At 42.2% G+C, this 19749-nt stretch overlaps 1 protein-coding gene across 1 annotated transcript in view; it reads left to right on the top strand.

Moving 5' to 3' along the window:
- The window catches only part of SUGT1 (SGT1 homolog, MIS12 kinetochore complex assembly cochaperone), a 42060-nt gene extending 36782 nt beyond the window's left edge, over positions 1–5278 (top strand). The window contains exons 11-13 of the mRNA XM_081328020.1: positions 2149–2239; positions 3070–3257; positions 4760–5278. Coding sequence (XP_081184146.1) covers positions 2149–2239; positions 3070–3257; positions 4760–4861 — 381 coding nt within the window. The 3' untranslated portion in view covers positions 4862–5278. The remainder of the gene's footprint in view (positions 1–2148; positions 2240–3069; positions 3258–4759) is intronic.
- The last annotated feature ends 14471 nt before the right edge of the window (positions 5279–19749 follow it).

The raw sequence follows: 19749 nt of genomic DNA, 5'->3' as shown, positions 1-19749 counted from the left end.
AATAATTCAATTATATACAAATATCATTAGGACAAATATCAAACTAATGCAGTAAATATTTCCTCTCTTTTCCCCTTAATATGTACTGTCTCATGTTTAAATTAACACAATTTTTATTCTAACAATCAAATGAAAGCAACTTTTTTTTTACCGGTTTTCTACTGTTACAATTACATATTTGAAAAGCAACGTGGCGGCTGAGTTACAATAATTCAATTACATACAAATATCATTAGGACAAATATCAAACTAATGCAGTAAATATTTCCTCTCTTTTCCCCTTAATATGTACTGTCTCATGTTTAAATTAACACAATTTTTATTCTAACAATCAAATGAAAGCAACTTTTTTTTTTACCGGAAGTCGGGAACCTGCAAGTTGCTTGTCAAGATCTTGATGGGTCGTTTGAGGGTTCTTTGCCCACATCATCCCCAAATCAAAAATTACAAGCATTTTCCTGTATTTTAAAAAAAATATCAGAATGCTTAAATGCCCAAGGGGAGAAATCCTGTTTATCCTGAAATTTCCCTGTATTTATGGTGTGAACGGAGGTCTAATTCAGGCTAGTTTCTTTATCTGTAAGGTTTTTAGTTATCACTTTAGGCTTTTCTCTATTTATTGTAGAGGGACGCGGTGGCTCAGTGGGTTAGGACGCTGAGCTTGTCGATCTGAAGGTCGGCAGTTTGGCGGGTCGAATCCCGAGTGCCGCGTAACAGAGTGAGCACCTGTTACTCGTCCCAGCTTCTGCCAACCTAGCAGTTCAAAAGCACGTAAAAATGCAAGCAGAAAAATAGGGACCACTCCGGTGGGAAGGTAACAGCGTTCCGTGCGCCTTTGGCGTCTAGTCATGCCGGCCACATGACCACAGAGACGTCCTCGGACAAGCGCTGGCTAGAGTCGGAAACGACTAGCACGCATGTGCAGGGGAACCTTTACCTTTTTACTATTTATTGTCAGTCCTACCACTTCTCCAAATTCTTCTATCTTTTTCATAAGCTTGAGGCTTGTCTTAAGCGGCTCTTACAATACAAAGACCAAGTCATCTGCGAATGCTTGTAGTTTATATTTTTCATCTTTTATCCCCAGTCCTTTAAATTTCTGAGTCTTGCCTAATATTTCTATTCAGTACTTCCAGTCTTAATATAAATAATAATGGGGATAATGGACATCCTTGTCTTGTGGTTTTTTTTTCATATTAAAGTTTTCTGTAAAGTCCCCATTTACGATTGCTTTCGCTCTTTGTCTTTGATAAATTCTTTTAATTATGTTTGTAAAGTTTTCTCCAAAATCCATTTTGTTCAGTTGTTGAATCATAAATTGCCAGTCTACGTTATCAAAAGCCTTCTGTTGCATCAAGGAATATCAGTGCCATCTGCTTCCCTGGGTGCATTTCATAATATTCCAAAATATCTTAAGATCATTCTTGAGTTATTTTTTTATTTGTCTCTTAGGTAAAAATCCATTTTGGTCAAAAATTTCTTTAATCTTTCTGCTATTATTGAAGCAAAAATGTTATAGCCCAGGCTGTTTTCTGAAAGACTGAATAGGTCTCACAATGTTACTGTTAACTAAAACATATAAGGAACGGCTGCTGGAATTGGGGATGTCTAGTTTAATGAAGAGAAGGACGAGGGGGGACATGATAGCCAATGCTCCACTATCTCAGGGGCTGCCCCAAAGAAGAGGGAGTCAAGCTATCCTCCAAAGCACCTGAAAGCAGGACAAGAAGCAACGGATGGAAACTAGTCAAGGAGAGAAGCAACCTGGAACTAAGGAGAAACTTCCTGACAGTGAGGACAATTAACCAGTGGAACTACCTGCCTCCAGAAGCTGTGAATGCTCCAACAGTGGAAGTTTTTAAGAAGAGACTGGACAGCCATTTGTCTGAAATGGTATAGGGTTTCCTGCCTGAGCAGGGGGTTGGACTAGATGACCTCCAAGGTCCCTTCCAACTTTGTTATTTATTATTATTATTAACTATATTCCTTTTTAAAAAAAAGTTAAAAGAGAAAATTGGCCAAACTGCATTTAAAAAAACAACAAAACACCTCAGGGTTACGGCTGATCTTTTCCTTCATATTTCTCACAAACCCTAATCTTCTCAAAAGGGTTAATCTATTAAATGCTTTCTTCTTGTTCTTCTGTAGATTGAGATAAAAATGAAGAAACCAGAAGTTATACGGTGGGAAAAACTAGAAGGACAAGAGAATTCTCCTGATCTGGAAAAAAGTGTACCAGGTTTGTGTCGACTAACCAACAATCTTAGTCTGGAAGGCATAAATCGTAGAGATCGGCTAGATGTATAGTCTGATCAGAGGGAACCATCAAATCTCCCTCCACATTTAAATTTCCTCTCCGTGTTTCCTTTTGCGTTGGCCATGATTCTTTATTAAAACCAGCCTTGTGTGTTGGATCAGTTCACAAAATAATAATTGCCTCTCTCATTAAGCAAAGCTGGTCATGAGGAGGAGATGTATAGTTCTCGGAGGCGCTGTTAAAAGTTGGATTTCGGTACACAATAATACGTGATAGAAAAAAAAGGATGGCGAACACTACAGAACGAGGCTGCCTTGAATCCTGATTTATTCAAGCAATAGGTCTGATTAAAGGCAAAGAAACATCAGAAAGGAAAGGAGAATAAAATTGTGAAGTTTTTATCATAGGGGCCTCCACACTTGTCAACTTTAAGACTGGTGGACTTGAACTCCCAGAATTCCCTAGCGAGCGATGATGGCTGGGGAATTCTGGGAGTTCAAGTCCACCAGTCTTAAAGTTGACAAGTTTGGAGGCTCCTGTTCTGTCCCAATGAGAACATGTAAATTTATAGCTTCAGAGCAAGATTATACAAGGCAAAGTGATAGGAAAAAAAGTATGCGTTCGAACTTAAGCTTGCAAAGTTTTTTTTTTTTAAAAAATGATCCAGTTTTCCCATTTAGCAGCTAAAATTAAGCATCACTCAAGAGAAATATCTCAGCCATATCTGGGTGGATAAATGCCAGATACAGTACTTTTATTTCATCAAAGTTGAGAGACGGGGTTGACATTGCCTGACTGAATTTGTCTTCCAGCTTCAAATCCCACGCGTCAGTATCCATCTTCTTCCCATCATACAAAGAATTGGGACAAATTAGTGGGGGAAATCAAAGAAGAAGAGAAGAATGAAAAATTGGAGGGCGACGCGGCTTTGAACAAACTTTTCCAACAAATTTATTCGGATGGCACAGATGAAGTGAAACGTGCCATGAACAAATCATTTGTAAGACATTTTCCTTTTCCTCTTTCTTTTTGCCGTGTTAATTTTGAGTTGGGTTTCATCACATGGCAAATGTCAACTAATTTAAGCATTTGACAGATAAATTAACCTACGGCAAAGGTATCTGTCTTATTAGCAAAAGACAAACCTCCTTTTTATTCGTCTATGGAGATTCTCGGTCATCCAGGTTATGATTGTCCCAAAGGTGCTTTTTTTCCCAGGAGGCAACTGGACTTTCTCGTTTTTCTTTCAAGACATTTCCCTTCTCATCCCAGAAGCTTCTTCAGCTCTGACTGGATGGTGAGGAACGGAAGGGTTTATACTCCTTGGAGACAGCTGGTCATTTGCATTCTTTTAGAGAGTCGTTGAAGCCACTTGGAGGCTTATCTGTGTCCTCAGGGTCACCTGAGCGATGTAACAGGGGCAGGGATAGGATATCATCTATCTGCAATCCTCAACACCGTCCTTTCTGCAGTTCCAAGGAGGCTCCACACTCATTTGCACCCATTTGTGACCCTGAGGACACAGACAAGCCTCCAAGTGGCCTCAACGACTCTCTAAAGGAATGCAAATGACCAGCGGTCTGCAAGGAGTATAAATTCTTCCGTTCCCCACCATCCAGGTCAGAGCTGAAGAAGCTTCTGGGATGAGAAACGAAACATCTTGATAGCATCTTGACATGATAGCAATGTTCCAATATCTCAGGGGCTGCCACAGAGAAGAGGGAGTCAAGCTATTCTCCAAAGCGCCCGAAGGCAGGACAAGAAGCAACAGATGGAAACTTAACCAAGGAGAGAAGCAACCTAGAACTAAGGAGAAACTTCCTGACAGTTAAAACAATTAACCAGTGGAACCACCTGCCTCCAGAAGTGGTGAATGCCGCAACACTGGAAGTTTTTAAGAAGAGACTGGACAGTCATTTGTCTGAAATGGTATAGGGTTTCCTGCCTGAGCAGGGGGTTGGACTAGATGACCTCCAAGGTCCCTTCCAACTTTACTATTATGATTATGATCTTCAAAGAAAAACAAGAAAGCCCGGTTGCCTCTTCAAAAAGCAACCTTTGGGACTCAATTCCATCCCTTTCCTTCTTTCCCCAATCACTTAGACATTTTTCTGAGTTGACAACAGTCGTGGTGGGAATTAACTTGAGCATTGTCCTAAGCCCGTCTTCCTGTCTCTCCCATGTTTTCAGAACCACGGAGTCTTGAGTTTCGTTTTGTTAAAGGCTCATATATTAAAACTGCCCCCGACCTTCGTTCATTTCGCCGGGACCTAAAAACCTGGCTCTTTGAGCTATGGTCTGGACTGAGGGGTTTAATGTTTTTAAATTGTGATTTAATTTTTGTGGCTAGACTTAATTTAATTTATTTTAATTTATTTTAATTTTATATTGGATTGTTTTTAAATTTTGCCTTGTAAACCGCCCTGAGTCCTTTGGGAATAGGGCGGTATATAAACCGAATAAATAAATAAATAAATAAATAAAATAAAATTGTTTTCTCAGATGGAATCGGGCGGGACAGTCTTGAGCACCAATTGGTCGGACGTAGGTAAAAGAAAAGTGGAAGTCAATCCTCCAGATGACATGGAATGGAAGAAGTTCTGATCCTCCTCGATCAATGGTCCACGTAGCCCTGTCGTGCGTGGGCACAGAAGTCTTGAGGTTGAAGCCCCAAATGCCGGTTCAGAAAGATGGTTCCCGTTTGCGTAATCTTTCCATGCTGCAGCCAGACCTCCTGGTGAAGATTTTGGAAGAGCTGTAACCAGGAATGAGATCTTTTCCTTCGACTGCTCCCCGTGAAAGGTGGCTTTTAGGAAGGATTCGAACCCAAGCCACTGGCTTGCATGGCGATGCATTTGGAGAATTAAGAAGGCCCCTGATTGGACTATTGAGGATGATTGCCTTATCCCTTGAAATAATTTATTTGCTCTAGCGGCACTGGGGCAAACACACGCTTGTAGTGTTGAAGATTGTTTGGCTTAACTTGGCTTCCAAATAAAAATTGTAAATATATCACTTTTACCGAAGGAAGTCGGGCTCTTTTGTTTGCCAAACAGTTGCCGGCGGTCCAAGTTGTCGTTGTGAGGTTTAATGAGCTGTGGTGGCCCACAAGGATGCTTCTGCGCGATAAAATTTAAGATTCATGCTACCCTTCCTATTAATAATAAAAGCAGCCGACTGCTGGGTAAGCATTCTAATGTTTAGAACTGTGTTATAATTCAGTGCAGCACCATCAGCCACAGACAAAGAAGTTGGTGAAAGCATACAGCATCATCACACCGGGCAGCCCTCGTTTACTGACAGTAATTATTTATTTTTATTTTTATTATTACATTTATATAAAAGGAGCACGGGGGCCCGAGCGGTTAGAAGCCTGGGCGGGAGATTAGCAAGCCCGCGTTCGAGTCCCTGAGAACTGCCATGGAGCTCCCGTCCTTGGCTCCTTCTCCTGCCGGGGCCACGAAAGGACCCCCCGCCCAAATTGGGTCTCCCCAGGGCAACGGTGATGTCATCGGTTCACCCTTTCAACCCGGAAGTGCCTCGGTGCTTCTGGCCCATGTGCAAAAGCAGCATGTTTGGGGGGGAAAAAACCCACGTTAAGCTTAAGGGCTCCGCGTGACTGCAACTTCCCAATTCCGGCCATTAACTTTGCAGCCAGGAACGTCGCAAACCACGATTGCACGAATGCAGGATGCTCTTGGCTGTAATTTCGAGCCGGGTGCCGAACGCCGAGGGCACAGTCGTAAGTCGAGCAATATTGCCCTGTCCACAACGAAGAGATCCAGCGTGTTCAGTGTTGTCAAATGGCCGCTGAACAAGCGGTTGTTGAACGGGGACCATCTGTGTTTCCGTATTGCTGGAACTGCCTCACCCGTCTAATTAAAAGAACCTGGGTACTTATTATCTCTTCTTAGGTAAAAGGTAAAGGTTCCCCCGCACATGCGTGCTAGTCGTTTCCAACTCTAGAGGCCGGTGCTCATCTCTGTTTCAAAGCCGAAGAGCCAGCGCTTGTCCGAGGACGTCTCCGTGGTCATGTGGCCGGCACGACTAGACGCCAAGGGCTCACGGAACGCTGTTACCTTCCCACCGGAGTGGTCCCTATTTTTCTACTTGCGTTTTTACCTGCTTTCGAACTGCTAGGTTGGCAGAAGCTGGGACGAGTAACAGGCGCTCACTCTGTTACGCGGCACTCGGGATTCGACCCGCCAAAGTGCCGATCTTCTGATCGACAAGCTCAGCGTCCTAACCCACTGAGCCACCGCGTCCCACTATCTCTTCTTAGTTCCCTAAATTAAACATTAAACCATTCTACCAGACTTACGAATCAGAATTTCTCCAGTCATTAGCAAATTATTTTTACTTCTAAAGAGAGAGAGTCCCAATCACACTGAAATTCCCGCAGTGACACAGATTATTGTTTTTGTAACGCATCATTGAATAATAATAATTATTATTTTTAAAAAAGGTCTCCCTTGTCATTTAAGGCTCATTTCATAAAGCTCAGAGAAAAATCCACAGGAGTCCTGAGTCTTTAGCCAAGTTGGGGTAATTCTCTCCACCCCAACGGCTGCTTGATACATTTTGGAATTGGAAGACTTCCTAGGTTTGTTCAGGTGTGAAATGCCCATTAAGAAATACTTCTGGGCTTTAATTAAAGGTGCCGTGTATACTATGTATCCTATTCAGATCACCAGGGAAAGATCTTTCTTTTTTCTTTTGGCCTCGAGACAAAACGGCTGAAACTTTTAAAATCATTTCTCTTTAAAAAAAAAAAAATTCCATCTGAACTGAACGAGGCAATGGAGAGGCCCGGTCAGGCATTAAGCAAGACACAGGTTTGTGAAAATGTAAGTACATTTATTTCGCTTTTTATCATAAAAGGGAAAACAGAAAAAAAACAAAAAAATACATCCAGAACTAACAACAAATAAGAAAAATTGGCGTACAAAAGAAAAAAAAAGTGTTTTAAATACTAAATAAATTTAACATATATAATACAACCCCGGCTGGACGCTGAAAAAAAGAAACATTAAATTCTCCTCCCCTTTTACAAATATATATATATGCATATATTCACACACATACACACATGAAAAAAAGAATAAAGCAAATCGTTAGGGATGGATTCTTGCAAAATATCCTTTATGTATCTATGGAGATTCTGAATCATCCAGTTCATGGTTGTCCCAAAGATGCTTTTCCAAAAGAAAACTGGATTTTTCTGGTTTTGTCCTTTCCCCCCGCTTTTGAAAATGTTTTGCTTCTCATTCAAGAAGTCAGAACACACAGGTCGTCCTCGTTGACCACAACTGAGCTCAGGATTTCCCCGTCAAGTAAGCTTTGCCCCATTTTATGACCCTGCCCCGGTTAACTGAACGACTGCGGTTGTTAAGCTAGTCACATGGTTGTTAAATGAATCTGACGTCCCCGTTTGCGATGTCAGAAGGTCACAAACAGTGATCCAGGGACGCTGCAACCATCATAAATATGAACCACTTGCCACGCATTTGGGTTTTGATCAGGCGATGAACGTTTTGCAACGGTCGTTAAGTGTAAAAAAGGCTCCTATCTCCCTTTTTTTCAGCAACGTAACTTCAAACGGTCACTAAATGAAGGGTTGGTAAGTTGAGGATTACCTGCCTATCCTGCGTCATGGAGTTATAGAATGAACGGGGCTGAAATTTCAAAACGTTTTGCATTTTGTTGTGCAAGGGTTTAAGATGGAGGTCACCAACCTTTGTCGGTTGGCGGACCGGAGGAAAAGGGAGGGGGAAGCATTTTACATGCGAGCAGGTGCGTGCCACAAACGGGGCGGTACTAGCGCCCATGTGATATTCGCTAACCCTGCCCCATTCTTACGTGGCACAGCGCCTTGATTCTGCACCCCACGGCGTGGCAGTGACCCAGTTTTGTGCCCCATGGTGCGGCGGTGCCCCGTTTTTGCACCCCATGGCACGGGGGCATCCATTTTTGCACCTTGCAGTGCCGTGGCAGCCCATTTTTGCAGCCTGTGGTGCAGCGGCACCCCATTTTTGTGCCCCATGGTGTGGCAGCACTCCATTTTTGTGCCCCATGGCATGGCAGTGGCCCATTTTTGCGCTTTGTGGCACGGTAGTGTCCATTTTTGCCCTCTGTAGCATCTGTCCATTTTTGCACTTTGCAGTGCAGTGGTGGCCCATTTTTGTGCCCCGTGGTGCAGTGTCCTGTTTTTGCATCCCACGGCCACAGCGCTAGTGCAAGTGAGAGTGTGCGTGTGCACTCACGCACACCACACTGGCCAGCCTGTCCCACGGCCCGGTGGCCAGTAGGCCACGACCCACAGGTTGGGGACCCCTGGTTTAAGAGACACAAAAGAGTAGGTTCAGAGAATGAAACAGGATGGCTTTTGCCCTTTTTTAAAAAAATCATTTAAATCAGACTGATTTTCTTTCTTTTTCAAATAAGACTTTAAGGTTTGGTCTCCATGCCACTGCAAGAAACCCAGCAGTTGATAGGAGCACATATAGCCTATACACCGGAATTCTTTCTTTTAGGCATAATTTCAGAAAATTACGATAAGAATTACGTATGTTAACAGCAGCGAGAATTATATTTGCTCAGTCCTGGAAAAATGAAGAAATACCATCTAAAGAAAATGTTGGACTGCGCAGAAATGGCCAGGCTCCCACTGAAAACGGAGGGGAAGCAGCATTCCGAATACTTTCAAACATGGAAACATTTTTATAAATGGTTAGAAATACGGGATAAAGGGTAGGAATGGAAATTGCATTTCTACCAATGTTAAACGCATAAACCCAAACAACGTGCTGCTTATTAAATACTAAAGACAGTTACTCTAAAAAAATGAATAAAATATGCATTAAAAAAAGCAAAGAAACACAGGAGAATTTGCATTTTCCCAAAATTACCTTCTCCGGTGGCTTTCGGCTTGCCCTTGTAATAAAATAGTGCCGTATTTTCTCCGTATCGCTAGAGGGAGCTGAACCCTAAATCAGAATATTGGTGTACGCTGCCTATGAAAAACTCCATTTTCCTTTGACAAAAGAAAGGAAATTAAATGTAAAAATAAAAGCAGAAGTAAAATTCAGCCTAGGTTGGAGACAACGGCTTTTGCATACCCCCCAAAGCCCAGCACAATCTGGGCTAACTCAAGATGCAACGCCAGCTATCAAACCATTATATCTATCTATCTATCTATCTATCTATCTATCTATCTATCTATCTATCTATCTATCTATCTATCTATCTATCTATCTATCTATCTATCTATCTATCTATCTATCTATCTATCTATCTATCTATCTATATCTATATCTATATCTATATCTATCTATCTATCTATCTATCTATCTATCTATCTATCTATCTATCTATCTATCTATCTATCTATCTATCTATCTATCTATCTATCTTCGTAGAATACAGCAAAATTAAGGTATTGTTGGCAGCGGCGGCTTCCCTAAATAAAGATTTTGATGGCTTTTGCTGATCCCATCACCCCACTTTTAATTTTGATTCCTTTTCTTCCATCCTTTCATTCGTGGCAGCAGTTCAGGGATAAAAAATGGGAATACGGAAATTACTTCTTCCCAGCTTTGTAATAATCCAGTCCTATTTGAATAACAACAGAGGGAGTTTCTCTTCGGTTTTCATTCATTCACCCCTCTCTACATCATGGAAAAATTGTCTTGGGTAGCTAACCATCTTAACTGGAGCAAATGTTCAGGCTTATTTCATACAGCCAAAGGTGTGTAACAGGCTAAATTTCATTTAACAAGGAATTTGTTTGGAAAACATATTACTCAGATTAAGATTTTGAGATACGTTGAGGTTTTTTTTGTTTTTTTTTTTACAAAATTGCTCTTAATTGGAGCAAATGTTCACACTTGTTTCATACAACCAAGGGTGTGTAACAGGCTGAATTTCACTTAATAAGGAATTTGTTGGTGGTTTTTTTTTACACAATTGCTCTTAATTGGAGCAAATGTTCACACTTGTTTCATACAGCCAAGGGTGTGTAACAGGCTGAATTTCACTTAATAAGGAATTTGTTGGAAAACTTACATTTCTCAGAAGCAATACTTAAGGTACAGTAGCTTATTTTGAGACATAAATTGATTGATTGATTGATTGAGTTTTACAAAATTGCCCTTAACTGGAGCAAATGTTCACACTTATTTCATAGAGCCAAAGGGTGTGTAACAGGCTGAATTTCACTTAAGAAGGAATTTGTGTGTTGGAAAACTTACATTGCTACATAAAGTAGCTCATTCAGAGAGATAAGTTGATTTTTTTTTTGTTTTACAAAATTGCCCTTCTTTACGGTATTTAGAGGCGTCTTCTAAGTTACAGCTTTTCATTTATGTAGTGCATAAAATATTAAAGCAAGGCTTCTGTTTTATTTATGTCTGCAGCAGGTGAGCGTATGTTCTTTTTGTTTTTGAAAGTACTCAAGGTTGTAATCCGTTAGCTGGGGGCTCTGGGATCGACTATGGCATCCAGTCTGCAATCTAGAATTGGTTTCTTTTGTTCCCTTTCACACAACGCCCAGGATACAAGCAAGCCACCAATTTACAAAGCAATTTACAATCCTGCCAAGACTGAGTGGCTGTGCGTACAGGCATCTCGAGTGAACCATTCTATTCCATCTCTAACGATGGGGGGTGAGGTGTTACCCCCCCATCGATAGGGCTCGCAACTTGGGTGTCCTCCTGGACTCGCGGCTCAGCCTTGAAGATCATATAGGAGCCGTGTCCAGGGGGGCTTTTGCCCAGGTTCGCCTGGTGCGCCAGTTGCGGCCCTATCTGGACCGAGATGCCCTACGCACAGTCACCCATGCGCTCGTGACCTCCCGTTTAGACTACTGCAACGCTCTCTACATGGGGCTGCCCCTGAGGACCACTCGGAGGCTTCAACTGGTGCAGAATGCGGCCGCGCGAGTTGTGATGGGGGTTTCCCGTTACTCCCATGTAACACCTCTGCTCCATGAGCTGCATTGGCTTCCGGTTGCCCTCCGGGTGAGATTCAAGGTGCTGGTGATGACCTATAGAGCCCTAAATCGCTTGAGGCCGGATTATCTGAGGGAACACCTGCTGCCGGCATCAAGCTCCTTTCGTCCTGTGCGCTCCCACAGGGAGGGCCTTCTCAGGGTGCCGCCGGCAAAGGATTGCCGGCGGGCAACACACCTTCTCTGTAGGCGCGCCTGCCCTCTGGAACCAGTTACCCGTAGAGCTCAGGACTGCCCCAGATTTTCGTTTGTTCTGCCGGGACCTGAAGACCTGGCTCTTTGAGCTTTCCAGCCAGGACTGAGAATGTTTTAATTTTTTAACTTATTGTAATTGGGTTTTTAATCAGAGTTATAGGGGTTTTAGATTTTAATTAAGGAAAATTTAATCTATTTTTTGTATTGTAATGTTTTAATTGCCTTGTGAACCGCCCTGGGTCCTACGGGAGAAGGGCGGTATATAAGTTTAATAAATAATAATAATAATAATAATAATAATAATAATAATAATAATAATAATAATAATAAAAGATAAGCCTGCAAACAGACTGACATCCCTACAAGTGACAACAGGGCTACGCAAAACAGCCCAGGAGAGGATCACAAATCCATTGACGGTGCGCGTAGCTCCTGAGGGACCCAATGCAGCAGATCTCTTGAGGATCCAGTTGCGGGTCAAAGCTGATCCTCCAGCGGCTGAAAAAGAAAGAAAGAAGAATAAGAAAGAAAGAAAGAAGCACAGCCTGAAATAATGTCTGTCAACAAACCTCCAGCTTTGGGCTCTTTTATGATCTAAGAGGGAAGGGAAAAAACCACACTGTCTAGGTTCCCACATTTAACTTACTAATACCTGTTAAATTCCTTTCTCTCTACCTCGTTTTTTTTTCCTTTCCCCTAACCATTGATTAAAAGCAGGTGACAAGGTTTGTAAGAACTGGTCGTGCTTTGCGAATTAGGCTGCGTGTTGATTGTTGTGGGGAGGCTCCCCAAATTCAGGGCCTTCTACATCCCCCAAATTGGGATGTAGTGACCGGCTAAAAGAAATTAGTCAAGCAGCCATCAAGAATTAAAACTGACTCAAAGGTTGTGTGTGTGTGTGAGAGAGAGAGAGAGAGAAGGGGAGGGGGGAAGGAGGGGGGGAGCAGGAAGGATGAAGGAATGAAAGAAAGGGGAGGAAAGAGGGAGGAAGGAAGGAAGAAGGGAGGGAAGGAGGGGGAGGGGGAGGGAGAGCAGGAAGGAGGAAGGAAGGAAAGAGGGAAGGAAAGGGAGGCAAGAGGGAAGGGGGAGGGAAGAAGGAAGGAAGAAGGGAGGGAAGGAGGGGGGAGAGCAGGAAGGAGGAAGGAAGGAAAGAGGGAAGGAAAGGGAGGAAGGAGGGAAGGGGAGGGAAGGAGGGAGGGAAGGAGGGGGAGGGGGAGGGAGAGCAGGAAGGATGAAAGAAGGATGGGAGGGTGTGTGTGTGAGAGAAGAAGGGAGGGAAGGAGGGAGGGAGGGAGAGCAGGAAGGAGGAAGGAAGGAAAGGAAGGGAGGGAGGGAGGAAGGGGGGAAGGAGGAAGGAAGGAAGGAAGAAGGGAGGGAGGGAGGAAGAAGGGAGGGAAGGAGGGGGAGGGAGAGCAGGAAGGATGAAGGAAGGAAAGAGGGAAGGAAAGGGAGACAAGAGGGAAGGGAGGGAAGAAGGAAGGAAGAGGGAGGGAGGGAGGGAGGAAGAAGGGAGGGAAGGAGGGGGAGGGAGAGCAGGAAGGATGAAGGAAGGATGGGAGGGTGTGTGTGTGTGAGAGAGAGGAAGGGAGTGAAGGAGGGAGAGCAGGAAGGAGGAAGGAAGGGAGGGAGGAAGGGGGGAAGGAGGAAGGAAGGAAGGAAGAAGGGAGGGAGGGAGGAAGAAGGGAGGGAAGGAGGGGGAAGGGAGAGCAGGAAGGATGAAGGAAGGAAAGAGGGAAGGAAAGGGAGGCAAGAGGGAAGGGAGGGAAGAAGGAAGGAAGAAGGGAGGGAGGGAGGGAGGGAGGGAGGAAGAAGGGAGGGAGAGCAGGAAGGATGAAGGAAGGATGGAAGGGAGTGTGTGTGTGTGAGAGAGGAAGAGAAGGAAGAGAGAGAGAAAAGGGAGGGAGGGAGACCAGGAAGGATGAAGGAAGGAGAAGAAGGAAGGAAAGAGAAGGAAGGAGGGAAGGGAAAGAAGGAAGGAAGGAAGAAGATACGTGGGACAAACTCTCCAATGGCTTCACTAGAGTCTGCGTTCAGTACAGACGGACAATGGAATTCAAAAATGAAAAAAAAACACCACGTGTTATTTTGCTCCTTTCTTTGCTATTTCTGCAACAGCTCCAGCTTCCCTTCTACACCCCCACCCCCCGATCCTAAGGATATACGTTGGTTGCAGCCCAGGCCTGAAAAATTCATTTAGCAGAAAAAAATTCATTTAGCAGAAAAATTCATTTAGCAGAGCCCTGCTGGGATTAATGGGCTAAGAAGCAAACAAGGTTACATGAAAAGGAAGTCGCATTCGAGCAAGCCGTGGCTTTTCAAGTCCGGGCAGAGCCCCCCCCGGAGGCCAAACAGGGCCAGGGGACCCCTAAATATATTGGAAAGAGCTTCCTTTGTTCGGGCTGTGGCAGGTAGAGGCCATTTTGCTCTGGGGATAATAATAATAATAATAATAATAATAATAATAATAATAATAATAATAATAATAATAATAATAATAATAATAATAATAATAATAATAATAATAATAATAATAATAAAGGTAAAGGTTCCCCCGCACATGCGTGCTAGTCGTTTCCAACTCTAAGGGCCGGTGCTCATCTCCATTTCAAAGCCGAAGAGCCACCGCTTGTCCGAGGATGTCTCCGTGGTCATGTGGCCGGCATGACTAGACGCCAAAGGCGCACGGAACGCTGTTACCTTCCCACCGTAGTGGTCCCTATTTTTCTACTTGCATTTTTAGGTGCTTTCGAACTGCTAGGTTGGCAGAAGCTGGGACGAGTAACAGGCGCTCACTTTGTTACGCGGCAGTTGGGATTCGACCCGCCAAACTGCCAACCTTCTGATCGACAAGCTCAGCGTCCTAACCCACTGAGCCACCACGTCCCTATAATAATAATAATAATAATAATAATAATAATAATAATAATAATAATAATAATAATAATAATAATAATAATAATAATATTCTGCAGGTACAGATTTATCACCATGGCTTCAAGGCTAAAATGCACCAGACGAGTAACACGGCTGGCCCAGCACCACTCTTTTAACATTGCCCAGGCATTCGGCAGCCCAGCATGTTTGAAACGTGCGGCGCAGATAGTCCTCGACTTACGACAATTCGCTTAGCGACGGTCCAAAGTTGCGACAGCAGGGAGAAAAGCGACCGATTGCCATTTTTTTTCCACACTGAAGGCTGTCATCGCAGCATCCCTGCAGTCACGGGGTCAAAATTCAAAGGCTTGGCAACCGACTCATACTTACGACGGTCTCAGCATCCCTGGGGTGTTTGTGTGTGTGTGTGTGTGTGTGTGTCACATGATCCTCTTTTTGCGACCTTCCAACCAGCCAAGTCAACGGGGGAAGCCGGATTCACTTAACAGCCGTGTTGCTAATTTAAGAACCGCATTGATTCGCTTAGCCCACTGCGGCAAGAAAGGTCATAAAAGGGGGCAAAACAAGCATCTCGCTTAGCAACGGAAATTTGGGGCTCCGTTGTAAGTCGACGACTAAAATTCCCTGTGTTAAGACTAGAAGCCCCAGGGACTAGCCTGAGAAAAGAATTGTTTTATTATTTACTTCAGGGGTCTTCCAACTTGGCCCTTTTATGACTTGTGGACTTCAACTCCCAGAATTCCTGTGCCTGGCTGGGGAATTCTGGGAGTTGAAGTCCACAAGTCATCAAAGGGCCAAGTTGGAAGACCCCTGTCTTAAATCTAACAAACAAAATGGAGGCTGGCTGAGGAATTCTGGGGATTGAAGCCCACAAGTCATCAAAGGGCCAAGTTGGAAGACCCCTGTCTTAAATCTAACAAACAAAATGGAGGCTGGCTGGGGAATTCTGGGAGATGAAGTCCACAAGTCATAAAAGGGCCAAGTTGGAAGACCCCTGATTTACTTACTGTAGCCATTTTACCTGTGCATCACGGCCAATTTCCGGTGTATTCCAGGGGTGTGTGTGTGTTTACGAATGGAATGAATAAATTCATCGATTGCAAAAGAGGAAATAAAAGGCTGCACCATCATTTATGACCCTTGTCAACCAGAAAATACAGAGGATTATAATGAAATATGATCAGCCTTTTATTGAAGCTTTATATACATCTGGGAGAATACCTGACGTGAAAATTCTTGGTTCTTTTACTTTTTGCCACCAAACCCCCTTTTTTTCTTTTGTTATTTATTATTATTATTTTTTCCTTCTCCGATTGGCTTTAATGAATACCTTGCTAGTTAAATCTTTTCTTTCCTGTTTCAGCCTAACCTCAAGGCTATCCACAGGCTATAGTCACAACTTATGACAGCTCAGTAAATTATTTATTAACAATTTGAATAATTTACACACACACACACACGTGTGTGTGTGTATGTGTGTGTATGTGTATGTATATATTCAATATATTCAATATAAATGTGCAATGGACAGTTCACAATAACAAATCATGAATTAACATGTTCTGGTTAAATTAGCCTTTGCTAAAATCAGAAGGGAATTTGGCTTCCTTCCTTCCTTCCTTCCTTCCTTCCTTCCTTCCTTCCTTCTCTCCCTCCCTCCCTCCCTCCCTCCTTCCCTTCTTTCTTTCTTTCTTTCTTTCTTTCTTTCTTTCTTTCTTTCTTTCTTTCTTTCTTTCTTTCTTTCTTTCTTTCTTTCTTTCTTTCTTTCTTTCTTTCTGTCTTTCCTGTTATTTTTACATTGAAAGGGCTTCATAAATTCCCTCCTTCTCAGCACACAGCACACAAAAAGCCAGAGGAGAGGTTAAAATGTAGGATTTGTTTGTTTGTTTGTTTTTTAAAAAAATGTCTCCTTGGCTAAAAGAAGACAGCAAGAAACAAAATCAATACAGTTACAATCTGCAAACAACTTGGACAGATAAAAATTGATCCAGGGAGGTAGCAAAGGCGATCTGACAAAAAAAAAACAACACAAAAAAACACGTCCCCCCTCAAAACAAACAAAAGACCCCCCCCCACTTTATTAGAGGACATTCACCCTTTTGCTGGGGCATCCAGAGGCTACCCTGGTGATTTCCCCCCCCCTGCCCCCCACTCTGCTCCTGCTGCCATGGAGGAGAACAGCCCATTTTGCAGTAATAATAGTTGGATTTCTTTAAACTTTCTACTTCAATCAGGGTTAGTATTTTCCTGCACTGCTTTGAAGATGACAATGAAAAACCTTTCGGGGGCCCTTCAAAATGACAGCTTTTTTTCCTCAACGCCTACGTCAAGCTTTGGGTCAATATAATTGCTTTTACTGAAGAAGACTTTTAATCAGAGCCTTCATATGAAGGGGGAAAATCTGGAAGCGCCCCCCCTGCAAGGGGCTGACTCTTTTAGGGTAATGCAAACGCTGGGCGAGGAGGGTTACATGTAAAAGCCTTTCTAACGGGTGTTTGTCCTGTGTAAATTTTAAAGGAATCATTCAGGGTGCTCCCACCATCTTTTCCGTTGGCAAGAAAAAACAATTATTATTATTTTTTTTGGGATTCTCTGCAATGCAGGCTTTTTACAATTTCAGCTCTTTCTTATTTCCCAAGCTTTCTTTTAGAGACCGAAATAGCTGGTTACATTTTTTTTTGCTCGTATGGTGTAGATGCCTCAAACTCTCATTTGTTCTATTTCCCTTCCTTCCTTCCTTCCTTCCTTCCTTCCTTCCTTCCTTCCTTCCTTCCTTCCTTTCTTTTTTTCTCTCTCTCTCTCTTCCTTCCTTCCTCCCTCCCTGCTTTCTTTCATTCTATTCTATTCTATTCTATTCTATTCTATTCTATTCTATTCTATTCTATTCTATTCTATTCTATTCTATTCTCTACTCTACTGTACTATATTCTCCTTCTATTCTATTCTATTCTGTTCTATTCTATTCTATTCTATTCTATTCTATTCTATTCTATTCTATTCTATTCTATTCTATTCTATTCTATTCTATTCTATTCTATTCTATTCTAGTCTATTCTATTCTAGTCTATTCTATTCTCTACTCTACTCTACTCTACTCTACTCTACTCTACTATATTCTCCTTCTATTCTATTCTATTCTATTCTATTCTATTCTATTCTATTCTATTCTATTCTATTCTATTCTATTCTATTCTATTCTGTTCTGTTCTGTTCTGTTCTGTTCTGTTCTGTTCTACTCTACTCTACTCTACTCTACTCTACTCTACTCTACTCTACTCTACTCTACTATACTCTACTCTTTATAGAAAAGCATTCTGGTCTGCCCATTCACTCCCCATGACTGGGTGTAACCCATTGCAACTTTTCCGTCTTTCTTGCCATTAGAGTACCTTGCCTATTATGGACCTTCATGCAGATCCTATCAATTAGGCTCTGAACCTCGAACTTGTACTCAATATTTAAGGGCATCAGGAAAGGGTCCACATGATTTTCTGGGCAGTCATGTAAATAATAATAATAATAATAATAATAATAATAATAATAATAATAATAATAATAATAATAATAATAATGATGATGATGGAAGGGACCTTGGAGGTCATCTAGTCCAACCCCTGCTCAGGCAGGAAACCCTATGCCATTTCAGGCAAATGGCTGTCCAGTCTCTTCTTAAAGACCTCCAGTGTTGGAGCATTCACCGCTTCTGGAGGCAGGTTGTTCCACTGGTTAATTGTTCTCACTGTCAGGAAATTTCTCCTTAGTTCCTGGTTGCTTCTCTCCTTGATTAGTTTCCATCCATTGTTTCTTGTCCTGCCTTCAGGGGCTTTGGAGAATAGCTTGAACCCCAATTCTTTGGGGCAACCCCTGAGATATTGGAAGATTGCTATCATGTCCCCCCTCTTCATTAAACTGGACATACCCAATTCCAGCAACCATTTTTTATATGTTTTAGCCTCCTCTAATCATCTTTGTTGCTCTCCTCTGCAATCTTTCTAGAGTGTCAACATCTGTTTTTACATCGTGGTGACCAAAACTGGTTGTTGCATTCCAAGTGTGGCCTTACCAAGGCCTTGTAAAGTGGTATTAACACTTCATGTGGTCTTCTTCTGGGATAGCTTCTCAACAAACCTTCTCACCCTTGAGTTACCTGGTGATGACCCACCCAAGTATTAAGCTGTGATCTTAGTAGTTTTTTGAGATCAGCCAAGATCAGTCTTTAGTAAGAGTTGGATCAGGGATCACCTGGCCAGACAATTACCTTTGGATTGGGACATTTTCAAGGACCCAGGTCTGGCATTCTAGGTTGGCCTGGAAGGAAAGGTTCCTGATTCATCCTTAGAGATGGGAAGGCCCGGGAAAAAATGGAAAAATTGGGGGGGGGGGGGAAACGGTTTTTTACCCAGTTTTTCCCCCCAAATGGCTTTGGGGAAAAAAACCATTCTTCAAAACAACAACACAATGGCAAAAGAGAAAAAGCTCATTCAGTTTTTACTCCAAGGCAATTTTATTTAATATCACTTTAACAAAAGTGACATGAACAACTGCAGAGGACCTAGGAACGGATTATAAAAGGCTCTCCATTTTTAAGAATCCTTACTACAAAATAAGCAGCACTGAAGGAACTAGAAAAATATTAAGAGGGAAAAAAAAGAGAGGGGGGGGGATTGATGGGCCCCCCGTAATTTTGACAAAATAAACTTGTCTTGAAGATGTGCTTGAATTTGAAACAAGAGTCAGAAGAATTTATCTGAAATCACTACTCAATATTTATTTCTCAATAGAGAAGTAAACTCTCTCTTTATTTCTTTTATTTCTATAGAATGTGTTCCCAAATTTTTTAGGTTGTTTCAACCCAGATCAATTTTTAAATTTCAGCCATCTAAGATGACGTTGGTTGAAAGTATTCTTTTCTGGATAAAAGAACTCAATTGCTTGTCCTTGCCATCTGAAAATCACGAATTTCAGCTGCTGCTTCCTTCCCACTTCCAGTTTTAAAGATCTCAGGATTGTTAGCAGTAACTGCTTTCATTGATCTCTCTTGAATTTTTCCATCAATACTCACTGCAGTTGTGTGCCAGTTGTTAGATGATTATTTTGGTCCAAAGCAAAGAGCAGTGAGGGGTGCCTACACTTTATTCAGGTGTAGTTGCACAGAACTGAGTAGAATAGAATAGAATAGAATAGAATAGAATAGAATAGAATAGAATAGAATAGAATAGAATAGAATAGAATAGAATAGAATAGAATAGAATAGAATAGAATAGAATAGAAAATATGGAATAGAATAGAACAGAATAGAAAATATGGAATTAGAATAGAATAGAATAGAAAATATGGAAAAGAATAAAATAGAATAGAGAAGAGAATGCAGAATAGAATAGAATAGAATAGAATA

Source organism: Vipera berus (assembly GCF_964194415.1).
Source record: "Vipera berus genome assembly, chromosome: 4".
NCBI lineage: Eukaryota > Metazoa > Chordata > Lepidosauria > Squamata > Viperidae > Vipera > Vipera berus.
Note: the sequence above shows the minus strand (reverse complement) of the source record. Positions and strands in the feature narration are given on the sequence as shown.